We start from the raw sequence: 15,280 nt of genomic DNA, 5'->3' as shown, positions 1-15,280 counted from the left end.
GCTCCCATGGTCTTTCCCAGTGTTATCAGCAGTAGTTGGTGCGGCTTCCAGGACCTTTGGTAATGACAGTCTAAGGTACTGGAAGGTCCCTTGTAGTATCAGGTGCATAGTTTTGTAGAAACGGGTACTAGGCCTTAGTGACGGGGTCGACAATGGCGTTTTTTGAATCCAAAAAATAGTTGGAGTCTCTCACTTTAAGAATAAAATTCAGCGCTTTCAGTTGGTGATGTCCGGGTTGGGTAAAAGGAAATACTTTCAGCCGGGTTCATTACTTTTTCTGCAGACTCTTTGTCAGCGACGCTTCCTGCTATACTGGATTTAACTCCTTGGCAGCCAAACTATCCCACAGTAACCCGGGATGAATATTCATGTGTCTTATGATGAAGCAGTATTATTATGTATATACCTTTTTATAGATTGATGGTTTTTCCTTTCTTTCTACCCATTAGGCGGAACTTGACCAAATTGTCCCTCATCTTCAGTCACATGCTGGCGGAGCTAAAAGGAATATTTCCCAATGGATTGTTCCAAGGAGATACGTTCCGGATCACTAAGGCAGATGCTGCTGACTTCTGGAGGAAAGCTTTCGGAGAAAAGTATGGATTGTGTTTTGTCTTTAGCCTTGTTTAATGACTATACTGTGCGCCCAAGTAACACATTTATGTCATGTCCTTCTGGACACCGATGGCTGAACCGGCAGTACCCTCAAACCCAAACCTACAACTGGTGTAGTGGGAAGGCCATGGCCCCGTTCTAGCGATGCATGCGATTCCTACAGCTCGGACCCCACCTTTACACATCGATTGTTTGAACTGGGGTCCTGGTTTTTGCCTGGAATACCCCTTTAACCCTTTAGTGTCACTCCATTGTGTGTATTGCAGCCACTAAGTCTTTATTCCACCACATGCGTCTTTCTACAACAGTCTAGCACTGGCGTCCTGTGCCCTAGGGAGTGTATGGGTCCCACGGTCAATAGAGACAGCAACATTGGGCTTCCTCTGCCACCCATCAGTGTTAGGGCTAGTTCACACGGGGCCAAAGGGGCGGATTTTGACAGCAGAATCCACGTTGTCCTCCACCCCTTTACAATGGTGGTCTATGGAGACCACTAGCGTTCTTTTTACCGCTATCGGCAACTGCCGATAGCGGGGAAAAAAAGAAGCGAACTGCCCTTTCTTCAGGCGGCTTCCGCCTGGCAGCTGCAACCTCCAGCATCGGCCCATTCATTTGAGCCGACTCCGGGGTGGGAGAAACCGTGACATTGTGGCAGGCGGGTTTTGACCATATTTTGACTTGGCTCCCCAAGTCAAAATATGGTCAAAATCCGCCCCCCGTGTGAACAAGCCCTTACTGTGGCAGCCAAAGACCTAGCAATGGCCTCCCTGTAAGCCATGGAAGGCAGGGCTATGTCAAAAAAAAGTTGTCTTCACTGTTGGAGGTCATAGGCTATACTTCAGCTAGTAGAAACTAGATTCTCCTACTCCGCCTGGCACCTCTACCCCAAATAGGATCTCTGTCAATTTCTAACAAAAAATAGCAAAAATATTGAACGCCTTTCTTCAATGGCAGAGTTGTAGCTCATATTTCTAGTTTTTCCACTTAGTACAGTACGTGGCCTTGTCACTCCATTGCATGTGTATACAGTAACTGGTCGGGGCTGGGATTATCACCCACAGACTATATTTAGCACGACTCGCTTGTACACTGATATCGGCATTTCCTCCTCACGATATTCACCTGTCTCATATTATGACTTTTCTCATAAAATCCCCTTCTTCTTTCCAATGTCATTTCCACATTTCACTTCCCGTTTTGCATCCTGGCTCTGGTTAAACACACAAGTATGACTGCTTCGTGCGGGGACAGAGTAGGGGTCAAGGTCTGGATCGCATTGTTTCTTGCAGGGTTAGGGATGTCACAGGGTCTTATGATTTTACCGACCCATAAAGCGATCCTAGGGGGTGCCATATCACACAGGCTGAGGCAGGGGAGGGTTTGTGATCGGAGCGCAGATTCATTCACCCTGTGGACAAGAACTTTTGAAACTGTAGCTTAAAGGGGTTTCCCAGGATTAATAATTGACCTATCTTTAAGATAAGTCATCGATTGAAGGACTGGCACCCAGGGCCCTTGTGGATCAGCTGTTTTCCAGAGTGTGAGATCAACACCAATCAGACATTAATGACCTATTCTAAGGATAGGTCATCAATTTATAAGCCTGGAAGCCACTTTAAAGGATATGACCCCTTATCCACTTATGGCCACTTTATGATCTTTGAGGATATTACTTCTGGGACACGATTGTTCCTGAGAATATAGGGGTCTACAGTTTTGGTTCAGTATTACATCCACTTCATTGTTTCATCTTCCACCCATAGCGGCCCCCCGGCCACCTGTTTAGCTGGGCATTGGCACACTAATCCAATGGGGAATGGGGGTCAAACGCATTTCTCTCCACGGCCAGGTGACTGTGAGCACCACTGTACAGAGAGATCCTAGAAGGGGGTGCAGAACTGAATCATCGCCACGTCCCCTTTATTGTTGGGGGGAGGCAGAAGTCTAACCTACCCCACCCATTATAATGTAATGGCATATGCTGGCATGTTAGGACATGGGATTAAAGCTGCATTTAAAATTCTGGATTTATAGTCACAGTGGCGCCCCCTATAGTATACTCTCATAATATCCTTTACCTCTATTGAGCGTTAAGTGCCGTCAGTTTCTTAAACCTTGTATACATTTAGTATTACATATGTCTTGTACAGCAGAACAGGCTCGAATAATCTCTGCTTTTTTTTTTCCTTAAAGAACGATCGTCCCTTGGAAAATATTCCGGCACGCCCTTCACGATGTCCACCCTATTTCTTCGGGTCTGGAGGCCATGGCTCTGAAATCCACCATTGACCTCACATGCAATGACTATATCTCTGTTTTTGAGTTTGACATCTTCACTCGACTTTTTCAGGTACAGTTTTAGTTTTTTTTTTTTCAGTTGACTCCGTAATCCGCCTGAAGGAAGGGCAGCTCGCTTCTTTTTTCCATGATTGGCAACATGCCGCTCATGTAAAAAAGATCGCTAGCGATCTCCATAGACCACCATTGTGAGGGGGGCGGATTATGACGTGTATTCCGCGCCAAAAACTGTCCCCGTGTGAACGAGCCCTTAGTGTGCTATCCGTGAAATACACGAATAGTAAACTGAACAAGGCCACAGTCGTCTGCAATCGGCCTTATATGGAATCTTTTCCCACAAACCTATATGTGGATCTGCTCCTCCTTCTCTATAACATGTCGCCTGCCGTGTTCAGTGCGAAAAATTCCCAACAAAATCCCTGTATCCTATAACTTGCTATGTGTAATATGATGTAAATGCGTTGAGTCATCTGCAGTCCCCTCATTCTTCCTTGTTCTTATTCCGACAGCCATGGTCTTCCCTCCTCAGGAATTGGAATAGCCTGGCTGTGACTCATCCGGGTTACATGGCTTTCCTGACTTACGATGAAGTTAAAGCGCGACTTCAGAAATTTATTCACAAGCCTGGGAGGTGAGTACGGAGACGCTCGATTACAGGAAGCACAGACTTATGCCATTAAAGGGGATTTCTGGAGCCATATTGTATTTTCATACTGATGATCACCCAGACCCCGCACAGTCATCTGTCCTAGCAGCCCTTTGGTTGCCAGTGGATGGGCGGCATGTACAACACATATACAAGTAATAGCAGCCCCGTCCACTGCATGGCAATGACTTGAGATCTGGGTTTTTGGGAGATTTTCCATCAAAAATGCAAATGATTAAAATTCTGTTTTATTTGCAGTGTGATTCTACCACATACTTGGTGGTTGTAACTCTTTTTTTGGTGCTTTTTGGCAGCATTTTTACTTGGGAAGGGCATGAAAATATTCTTTCCTTGATGGATTATTTATGCATATTTGTCACACTAACTCTGTCTGAACAGGCTTGAAAACTGAGAGTCGGAAATAGCTTAGAATAGTTGTCACTGCCCTTCAACTTCTGCTTCTTACAAGAACCCAAAACTTCATTGATGGAATTATCTTTTACTCTAGTCATTATGGTCTATGGGGATGTGTGATCATCATAGAGCGGGACCCTTCCTCAGGAACCCCTTCTATGAATAGAACATAGAGCAGATCTGTATAATAAACAAAAACTGGTGAGCCATTAAATGTCCCCCCATCAAGCCCCCGCCACTCCGATCCTGATGTAATAACGTCATATACATCATCCAGGGCACTGCTTCAGCCTCGGTGGTAATACCTTCGCTCATGACTACGGAGTTAAAAATATGCAACTCTATTCTCCAGGATGTAATTAGGAGAACAGTGCCTCTGTATGCTGCCCTCTAGAGGGCAGCCCCCTTAACATCATGCGTGACTCAGTTAATAAGCCTACTAACATGATGCGGAGTTTATTGCCAAATTAGTATTTCTATTCCAAAAGGAACAGATTCCCAGCTATGGACAGCGCTGTTTCTGTCTTTTGGACCTCCTCAGCATAGCGCAGGGATACTGATTTGGCAGAGTGAGAGACTATAGACCAGGGTCAGGGGATAATCGTACACATCAGTGAGAGTGTGTGCCTACATAGGCAGTACGGAGACTTACAAGTCATTCCTGCTCCGCTAGGGATTCTGGGTAAAAAATATGCAAATCTTAGGAGAACAGTGCCTCTGTATGCCATCCTCTAGAGGGCAGTCCCCTTAACATCACTCTGCCAAATCAGTATCCCTGTGCTATGCTGAGGAGGTCCAAAAGACCGAAACAGTGCTGTCCATAGCTGGGAATTTGTTCCTTTTGGAATAGAAATACTAATTTGGCAATAATCTCCGCATCATGTTAGTAGGCTTATTAACTGAGTCATGCATGATGTTAAGGATGCTGCCCTCTAGAGGGCAGCAGACAGAGGCACTGTTCTCCTAGTTACATCCTGGAGAATAGATTTGCCTATTTTTTACCCAGAATCCCAAGCGGAGCAGGAATGACTTGTAAGTCTCCATACGCCTATGTAGGCACACACTCTCCCTAATGTGTATGATTATCCCCTGACTCATGACTACTGAGGCATTGTGTATGTGAAGGATGTGTATACAGTCGTATGAAAAAGTTTGGGCACCCCTATTAATCTTAATCATTTTTAGTTCTAAATATTTTGGTGTTTCCAACAGCCATTTCAGTTTGATATATCTAATAACTGATGGACACAGTAATATTTCAGGATTGAAATGAGGTTTATTGTACTAACAGAAAATGTGCAATATGCATTAAACCAAAATTTGACCGGTGCAAAAGTATGGGCACCTCAACAGAAAAGTGACATTAATATTTAGTAGATCCTCCTTTTACAAAGATAACAGCCTCTAGTCGCTTCATGTAGCTTTTAATCAGTTCCTGGATGAAGGTATTTTGGACCATTCCTCTTTACAAAACAATTCAAGTTCAGTTCAGTGTGATGGTGGCCGAGCATGGACAGCCCGCTTCCAATCATCCCACAGATGTTCAATGATATTCAGGTCTGGGGACTGGGATGGCCATTCCAGAACATTGTAATTGTTCCTCTGCATGAATGCCTGAGTCGATTTGGAGCGGTGTTTTGGATCATTGTCTTGCTGAAATATCCATCCCCGGCGTAACTTCAACTTCGTCACTGATTCTTGAACATTATTCTCAAGAATCTGCTGATACTGAGTGGAATCCATGCGACCCTCAACTTTAACAAGATTCCCGGTGCCAGCATTGGCCACACAGCCCCAAAGCATGATGGAACCTCCACCAAATTTTACAGTGGGTAGCAAGTGTTTTTCTTGGAATGCTGTTTTTTTGGACGCCATGCATAACGCCTTTTTGTATGACCAAACAACTCAATCTTTGTTTCATCAGTCCACAGGACCTTCATCCAAAATGAAGCTGGCTTGTCCAAATGTGCTTTCGCATACCTCAGGCAACTCTATTTGTGGCGTGCTTGCAGAAACAGCTTCTTTCTCATCACTCCCCATACAGCTTCTCCTTGTGCAAAGTGCGCTGTATTGTTGACCGATGCACAGTGACACCATCTGCAGCAAGATGATGCTGCAGCTCTTTGGAGGTGGTCTGTGGATTGTCCTTGACTGTTCTCACCATTCTTCTTCTCTGTCTTTCTGATATTTTTCTTGGCCTGCCACTTCTGGGCTTAACAAGAACTGTCCCTGTGGTCTTCCATTTCCTTACTATGTTCCTCACAGTGGAAACTGACAGGTTAAATCTCTGAGACAGCTTTTTGTATCCTTCCACTGAACAACTATGTTGAACAATCTTTGTTTTCAGATCATTTGAGAGTTGTTTTGAGTAGCCCATGATGCCACTCTTCAGAGGAGATTCAAATAGGAGATCAACTTGCAATTGGCCACCTTAAATACCTTTTCTCATGATTGGATACATCTGGCTATGAAGTTCAAAGCTCACTGAGGTTACAAAACCAATTTTGTGCTTCAGTAAGTCAGTAAAAAGTAGTTAGGGGAATTCAAATCAATAAAATGATAAGGGTGCCCATACTTTTGCACCGGTCAAATTTTGGTTTAATGCATATTGCACATTTTCTGTTAGTACAATAAACCTCATTTCAATCCTGAAATATTACTGTGTCCATCAGTTATTAGATATATCAAACTGAAATGGCTGTTGCAAACACCAAAATATTTAGAACAAAAAATGATTAAGATTAATAGGGGTGCCCAAACTTTTTCATAGGACTGTATGTCATTGCTCCAAACTGGAGAGTTGGGGTTGTTGAGGATGTGGAGAAAGCTCAGGGGTACATAGAGTTGGTGTAAAACAAAACAAACAAACCTACTCTCCTATTCCTGGCGTTCTGTTTTATTTCTTGTGTGGGGTTCACGGCCGAAAGTTTAAAGTCAAATGGCTAGGCTCGGTGATTGCTGGAAAAGCACATTACTTACATAGGTTACCTATACCATACCAGCGGCCTCTGATTGGTCTCAGCGATTATTTGAGTCCTGACACGGGAGGGAAAGGTGGCTGGGACTGGACAACGCGGTGCCTGAAATAGGGGAGCATGTTTGGTTTTATACCACCCCTGAGTTTGCTCCAAATATTGGAAAACTCCTATTAAATGGATTATCTTAATTATAATAATTTTAATTATTCTTAATAATTATACAATATTTATTAATCAGAATAATATATTGGTATAAATAAAACAGTATTTTCTTAATAATAATAATAATTAATAATAAATATTGTATAATTTATATAATATATTTTTATTTTATTTTTCTTTGTAAATCTGTGCATTCCCTGTTCGTATGGCCTTTTAAAGCACCTGGAAATGACAAGGGAGTGGAATCGGCTGATTAAAATGTTTCGTTCTTTATTGCCAGTCAGTTCCTGTGTTGAGAGGGAGCAGGAGGCGAATTATGTCCGCGATTCCTGTTGCGGCCTCAGGTCTAGTGAGCAGAGCTTACAGTATTTTACATCCCTAGGATGCTATAACTGGGATTTGCAGCTACGGTATGGCGGTATTATAGCTGTGAGAATCTAGCCTAAGCCTGAGAGAGAGATGCTTTGCCACGGAGGAAGGGAGGTGGGTGGACTGCAAAGCCTTTTTACATATAAGTGAACACCACTGATAGCACAGGGTAGGTGGTGGTGGGGTGGGGGGCCCCCAAAACATGTTTTGCACTGGGGGCCCAGGAGCTTCAGCCTATGTACTAATACTTCTGCCACTTTTCCGCACAGATATGCCACATAATATGAATAAAGCACTGACTTCTGTGCACATTTGTTTTTCTCTTGCAGTTACATTTTCCGCCTGAGCTGCACACGACTCGGTCAGTGGGCTATTGGATACGTCACCGGGGATGGCAACATCTTACAGACCATTCCACACAACAAACCTCTATTCCAGGCTCTGATTGACGGATTCCGGGAAGGATTGTAAGAGCAGTGATGTCTGTCTGTAGCTTTATCATAGGTGACATGCCAGTAAACTGCGGACATAGGTTTATCCTGGTGTTAGACCTCGGGGCTGTTTTCGGTTGCCCCCTCATTTTGTCGTCACACTGTATACTGCACTGGGGCACTAGAATACTGTATACTGCACTGGGGCACTAGAATACTATATACTGCACTGGGACATTATAAAACTCCATATAAAAATGCAGTGTAAAGGGGATTTCTGGTGGGTCCAATACCCAGGAGCTCCACACGGTCAGCTGCTTGAGGCCTGAGTGCCGATTCTTCTTCACAGGTCAGTGATGTCACATCCATTTGTCTCATGGTGTGTTTGCAGCTCAATCCCATGTAAGTGAATTGCGATAACCTGCAATACAAAGTCTAGCCACTATAGCCACAGCACGCTCCGAGTTTACACAAAGAGCTGGTCTGTTGGTATCCTGGATATCGGACCCCCACCAATCTTGTATTGATTAGAGATGAGCGAGTGCTGTTCGGATCAGCCGATCCGAACAGCACGTTCCATAGAAATGAATGGATGCACCTGGTACTTCCACTTTGACGGCGGCCGGCCGCTTAACCCCCCCACGTGCCGGCTACGTCCATTCATTTCTATGCGAGCGTGCTGTTCGGATCGGCTGATCCAAACAGTACTCGCTCATCTCTAGTATTGATGACCTATCCTAAGGGTAGGTCATCAGTATTAGACTCAGAAAACCCTTTTAGGTTGAGGCTACAGATTGTGGAAATACAGCTTTTTCTGAGTCACAGAATCCAAAATCTGATAAGGGTTTTGCCGCAAACCTAATTCACACAATTTGTATGTGTCACATGCAGATTTGGTTGCAAGTTTCATTTTATGCATTGCAAAGAATGGTATAGATGGGTGCAACGTGCACCTACCTCTGTGCAGATTTTACTTCGTTCGGAGGGAGTCCCAAAAACCCCATCCACATTTCTATAGTGTGCGCAATCCCCACAAGTCTGCAGTACTTCTGCCACCTTAGTCCCAATTGTACAGAGAATGTTTGACCAATGCCCTTGAAGGTATTCTACCTGACTTACTATTTTGTTCCTGTCTGCAGCTATCTCTTTCCTGATGGACGGAATCAGAACCCGGATTTAACAGGCCTATGTGAACCCACCCCTCAGGACCACATCAAAGTTACTCAGGTAACCTGAGACTCTTCATGCCTGGTCCCACCAAGGATAATACCCCTCTGCCATGACGTAACGTAACTGCACACTGAGTAATACAGTCATTGAGACAACTGCAAGACGCCCAACAAGTATATTGTACAAATCCTAATAAATAAAATGGGACCGATGCCTGATATTCGTGCCCGGATGGGTCCTGCAGTTCAGCTGTGGAGCTTTGCTCTGGCACTAGGGTGTAAGGATCTTTGGGGCCGCTGCTATAATGCGTTCATCCTTTCTTCTCCAGGAGCAGTACGAGCTGTATTGTGAGATGGGCTCCACCTTCCAGCTCTGCAAGATATGTGCTGAGAATGATAAAGATGTCAAGATTGAACCCTGTGGGCATCTAATGTGCACGCTGTGCCTCACTTCCTGGCAGGTGAGACTTAAGTCTTGTTTATTTTGGACCTGCATTGTATTTCATTAGGAATTCGCTCAAGAATTGTGTCTTCTCCTGTGTTAGGAGTCTGAAGGCCAAGGATGTCCTTTCTGCCGCTGTGAAATAAAAGGAACAGAACCTATTGTAGTGGACCCTTTCGACCCTCGAGGTGGCGGCATGGCTGAGATGTTACGTCACTGTCTAGATGGAGCGCCTTCACCTTGTTACGAAGACGATGACGACGATGGAAACGATTCTCTCTTTATGTTAGCTGGGGCCAAGGTTAGCTTCAAAATTTCTCTTGTTGGCTTTATGTGGGATTTGAGTCGTTGGTTTACAACTTGCCATTATCTCCAACTTGTAAATTTTCATTTACCATTCCATGTAATGTCCTGGGAAAACATTTCAAAAATTTTGTGGAATTGGAGGATTTTTCCAGTGTTGTCTACGGTTTTGTGTGGTATATGATCCAGCGTGGTATAGCTTAGTGTTATCCTGAAATCTTGGATTTTTCCTTTAGGTTGAAAGACCTCCATCTCCACTTTCAGTTGCTCCCCCGACAGCCCTGCCACCCGTACCCCCTCGATTAGACCTGCTGCAGCAAAGATCTTCAAATCCACCAGGAGCTTGTAGTCCTTCAACCAGCTCTAAGGTAAATCTTCAGTATTTACCGGCTTTCTGTCTTGTACATTTCATGTTTTTATTAAAACTCTCTTCGTATGGGATCATTTTAGGCTTCTACTGGTTTACATCATAAAGACAAACCGCTGCCTGTCCCTCCCACACTTCGAGATCTCCCACCACCTCCACCCCCAGATAGACCACATTCAATGGTGGGTGACAACAGACCTCAGAGGAGACCTCTACCCTCCACCCCTGCGGAAAAGCCACTCCCCATGCCCTCGAATCGTCCAGACCCTTGGCTTCTTCGTTCTGTCCCCAAAGCTCCAGCACCCAGCTTAAATGCCAGTGACCCGTGGAATGGAGGAAAGGAGCTGACCAATAGACACTCTCTGCCATTTACGTTGCCTTCACATGTTGATGATAAAAGGGTAGACCGGCATGGTAGCACACAGAGCTTGGACAACGCTGGAACAGTAAGTAGAGTGTCAATAGGAGCGGACGCTTAGTATGTGTTAGTATGATGTAAGGTGAGAAAAGTAGAGCAATGGCTCCCCCCACTCCTCCCCTACCCTAGGTAAGGGGTGGTCTTTTTGGGTGGAGGGGTTATTGTCTTAAAGTAGATGGTGGAACTACTATTATGCCACAGGAAATTCTGACCTTGGTAAGGTCGAAGGTCTTCTTTGAGGCATTGGGTGATGGTCTTCTCTGAGGCATTGGGTGATGGCCTTCTTAGATGACCAGTATAGTATATGGTGGAACAGGGAATCAGTCCTGGTCCATGAGAGAAGATTTACTGTATTACATTGTCACTGTATACATGATGATTTTCCCTCTTCTTCACAGAGCGGTTGTGTAGAGCTCTTGGCAGGGCTTGATATTGATGATGCCAAAGTGAAGCCATCATCGTCTGCCAATGCCATCTACTCTTTGGCCTCCAGGTAACATTTAGGGCTCATGCATAGTTGCCTCTGAGGTGCACAAAGCTGCAATAGGGCACACTTTGTTTTGGTTTTTTTTGTTTGTTTTTTTTCACAAGGGTTTTACTGTGTCTATGACTTTATACAGAAGTATATGAAGCTTTTGTAGAGGTAAATAAGATTGACCTCCAGTGCTAGGTACAGTTCATGGACAGGAGGAGAGGTCTCTTTTTCACATACTCAACCTCTCCTGTCTTGTCCATTTTAGAATTTATTTGTATCCTCCTTGAAATAACAATTCTATTTTCTTATAACTCTTTGCTGTACTGATCCCCTTTTATTGCCTCTACAAATTTTATAAATAGACAGGCTATTGGGTGTTACCACTTGGGAAGTGTTAATACTGAACCCCCAGCATGGGGCATGGCTCCCAGTAATCTTCACATGCCAGGACACTCTCTGTCCGATTGATTTGGAACACTATAGACGTTATTGATCCATCCTGTCAATATTTTTTTTTAAAAAAAAGGACCTTTCATGGTCCGGGGCACAGGCAGTTCTATATACTGCTGGAAAGCTGACAGTGCGCTGAATTCAGTGCACTGTCAGCTTTCATGATCTGTGCCCCGGGTAAAGAGCTATCAGTCCCGGTACCATAGCGCTTTACAGTCAGAAGGGCGTTTCTGACAGTCAGTCAGGTACGTCCTTCTGCACAGCAGTGCCAATAGCGCTGTACAGTGTGAGCGGGGAGGAACGCCCCCTCCCTCTGCTCACAGTGCTCGTCCATATACGAGTATTATCAGGAGGAGAGGGAGCGTTCCTCCCCGGTCACATTGTACAGCGCTATAGGCGCTGCTGTGAAGAAGGACGTACCTGACTGACTGTCAGGAACACCCTTCTGACTGTAAAGAGCTACGGTACCGGGATCGATGGCTCTTTACCCAGGGACCAGATTGGGAAAGCCGACAGTGCACTGAATTCAGCGCACTGTCAGCTTTCCAGCAGTATATAGAACTGCCTGTGCCCCGGACCATGAAAGGTCCTCTTTAAGATAAACTGTTATGGATACCTAGAGATGAGTTGGGGGACGGGGCTGGTTCCGACCACATGATCGGGGGTCAGAACCAGCCTGGGGCCTCCGAGTCCAGCTTCAACAAATGCCCATAGCGAGTAAGGTTAATTAAAGTCCCTGGATAACCCCTTTAACTTTTTGACAAGTCTAGTGTTGTGCAATCTGCATTATTAGAATATCCGGTGTTATTGTTCACTGTTCTCCTTTCCTTGTACGATCTCCTTGCCTCACAATACAATGCCAAGAAATCCTGTGCATCCAGTTTATTCATTGAAATAAAAAACCTGACTCGGCTCTGGAGCAGGAAATGTCTTCTGAAACGGCAACCGAGCAGATGAGAGCCTGGAGGTTTTAAAGGGGAATAACCAGTTCTTGCATTTCCTTCTTAAAGCAACAGTAAATGCATATTGCAAAGGAAAAATACAGTATCTGGTGCCTCCTTTTTGGTCTTTCTGGTGCGGTTCCATCAATTTCCAGTCCTCATTTCCTTTGGTGTCTGATATTACTCGATGTGCATTGCGTTATGGAGGTCTGAGACACTCCCCATTAGACATATCCTGTTCTGTAGAGATCACTTCTCAGCATTCATTTCATCATTATCATAGGCAAGATTACTATATGTAAATGACTCGGGTTCCACCATTCCCTTGGCTCAGGTCACCTTGCATAACCACCGTATCTTCCTGTAGAAGCCAATGTGACATCTGCAGGCGACATGTTGCTAGGATCCATGTAGTTGCTAGAAAGCAATTCTCTGAGTTCAGCAGTTCAGCCAAGATGGCCACTTGCTACAGATTATAGAATAAAAATATCTTCAATTCTGAAATAAGAATAACATGGGGCACGTTTACTGGTGTATTGTAAGTTTTCATTATACCTCCCCCCCCCCCGATACAATGAATATGTCGCGCTGAGATCCCTCCGGCCCATCCTGCTACACCCACTTTCAAACAATGGTGGTTGCGGCAAACATTTGGCGCAAGAAAGGGCCGTGTATGTGCTGCAAAAACATCCATTGGGGATTGATAAATCCCCCCCCCCACTCTAGGTGACATGTTGCTTTTAATACTGACCTAATGGTTATATGTTAGAAATGTTTCCCCCCCACCCCCCTATGTGCTAGTAAAAAGCTTTTCAGACGTGTATTGAGCGATGTCCGATGAGTACACCCTGCGGATAGATCACACACTTCTCCCTCTGCAGTGTCTGCTATTATTCAGGTATATATCCTCTTCCATTATAGGCCGTTCCCAGTGCCAAAACCTCCATTAGGAGATCATTCAGAAAGTGTTGATGATTCGGAGTATATGTGCCCATCTTCTCGACCTGTTAATCCGCCTGTGGTACCTAAATGTGAGACGAAGAGGCCAGCAGAAGTGATGACTCCTGGGATCAGGTGAGACAATATTACTGGGTTTTGTACTTGCTATATTTAAAGGGACTTTCCTAAATTTTAGGATAGGTCATCAATATAAAATTGGTGGGGGGCCTAACTCCTGGCACCTTGGCCAATAAACCATAGCGTGCAGTTGTCGCATCCATCAGACGTGGTTCTTCAACTCAGTCCCATTCGAGTGAATGAGATTGAGCTGCAGTACCGGGCACGGCCACTAGACAATGTGTAAACTGTATGTGTTTACAGTCAAGGGTGTGGACTCCTCTGAGCTCTGAAACCCCTTCAGTTAGCTGTTACCAGTAGGCCTAGGCTATTATGTAGGTTAAACCCCTTGTAAACCTCGCCTCGCCAATGACCTTTTTGCTTTGTTTCTTACTTAGACCTGCTGAACAGCTGATGGACAGAGAGTCTTATGAGACCATGTACAATATCCAGTGCCAAGCCGCACCAGTGGTCATGGAGCTGGGAAGAGAAGCAGGTAAGACTAAGACTTAAGCCAAAAAAATTTGCAAAATCATACATTGCAGTGCTTGGGTCTTGCAGTGTGATGCATCATGGCAAAGTTATATACAATCTGTGACCTTAGCTCCAACAGGGCTGGATGGTTTGCAGTGGTCATGTCCTGGTTGCAATGTGACCATATAGACAATCAGTAGATGTAATGTCCCACTGTGACAATGTGTCACAGCAATATCATGTCAGGCATATAGAAGTTGCTATCCAAAAGTTCGCCCGTAACATAGCACAACATAAAGGGAGTCTGTCACCGGGGTGAAGGATTTTGAACCAGCCACATTGATAGATAGGTTAGAGTGACCGGAATGGATAGGTCATCGGTTGAAGATCAGAGGGGCAATCCCAGACCGGGTAAGCTATTTGAGCACCCCTTTTGTTCACGGCCTGTTTGCAGTTCATTGACCCTGCTGATCACTAATCGATGACCTATCCAAAGGAAACCCCTTTTCATCGTCAAATTATCATGAAATTGGAAATGGTGCAAAAAAACAATGTGATGTTGTTCAGCATCTTATGAATGTGAGCGCAGTCTGGTAACATTTGGCACTTTGTCTTGTTTCTTGATACAGAAGAATGCTCTGCGGTTTCCAGCAATGGACCAGAGGATGATGAAGATGATGGCTATGATATCCCAAAGCCCCACTTGCCAATGGCTCCAGCCCGCCGCACACTTTCTGATATCTCTAATGCCGTACCTGCCTTTAGTTCCGTGACCGCTGGCAGAGACCTTGGAGCAGGTACAGAAAGCCATTTTTAAACTGGTGTTTTCATCTTTGCCTTTCCCGGCTGAGATCAGAATAGCTATGTGTTTGGCCAGGAGTACGGACGTAGCAGAGTAGTCTGTTCTTCCTTAGGGGGTTACAGAAGCGAGATGGCTTGCTGTGCTACACTTGTGATTTAGCTCAGATTTCACCCATTTTAATGGGTTAAAATAGAAATTACTGTGAGGGTCAATCACAAATACATAGGACTTAAAAAGAAACTTTGTTGATATGGGGGCTCGTCCGGGATGAGCCCCCTTATTAATAAAGTTTGTTTTTAAGCCCAATGTTTTTCTGATTGACCCTCACAGTAGATTTCTATTTTGATTATCCTTAACGTAAAAATTACTATTGTTTTTTTTCAATTTTTTTTCCATTCTTAATGGATAAGTTTCACTGCAACCTATATATGTGGACTTCTGTGCATCGAGCCCTTGATGGCACCTACACT

General features: G+C 44.6%; 1 protein-coding gene across 1 annotated transcript in view; it reads left to right on the top strand.

The window, feature by feature from the left end:
• Positions 1–15,280, top strand: part of CBL (Cbl proto-oncogene) — a 36,966-nt gene that overhangs the window by 16,444 nt on the left and 5,242 nt on the right. Inside the window, exons 3-15 of the mRNA XM_075277704.1 lie at positions 450–596; positions 2,809–2,965; positions 3,423–3,544; positions 7,812–7,949; positions 9,053–9,140; positions 9,412–9,543; positions 9,628–9,825; positions 10,064–10,195; positions 10,278–10,640; positions 11,011–11,105; positions 13,400–13,552; positions 13,933–14,030; positions 14,638–14,805. Coding sequence (XP_075133805.1) covers positions 450–596; positions 2,809–2,965; positions 3,423–3,544; positions 7,812–7,949; positions 9,053–9,140; positions 9,412–9,543; positions 9,628–9,825; positions 10,064–10,195; positions 10,278–10,640; positions 11,011–11,105; positions 13,400–13,552; positions 13,933–14,030; positions 14,638–14,805 — 1,991 coding nt within the window. The remainder of the gene's footprint in view (positions 1–449; positions 597–2,808; positions 2,966–3,422; positions 3,545–7,811; positions 7,950–9,052; positions 9,141–9,411; positions 9,544–9,627; positions 9,826–10,063; positions 10,196–10,277; positions 10,641–11,010; positions 11,106–13,399; positions 13,553–13,932; positions 14,031–14,637; positions 14,806–15,280) is intronic.

This window comes from Leptodactylus fuscus, chromosome 6, assembly GCF_031893055.1.
Source record: "Leptodactylus fuscus isolate aLepFus1 chromosome 6, aLepFus1.hap2, whole genome shotgun sequence".
NCBI classification, from domain to species: Eukaryota; Metazoa; Chordata; class Amphibia; order Anura; family Leptodactylidae; genus Leptodactylus; species Leptodactylus fuscus.
The sequence above is the reverse complement of the archived record's forward strand: the minus strand, read 5'-3'. Positions and strand labels throughout refer to the sequence as shown.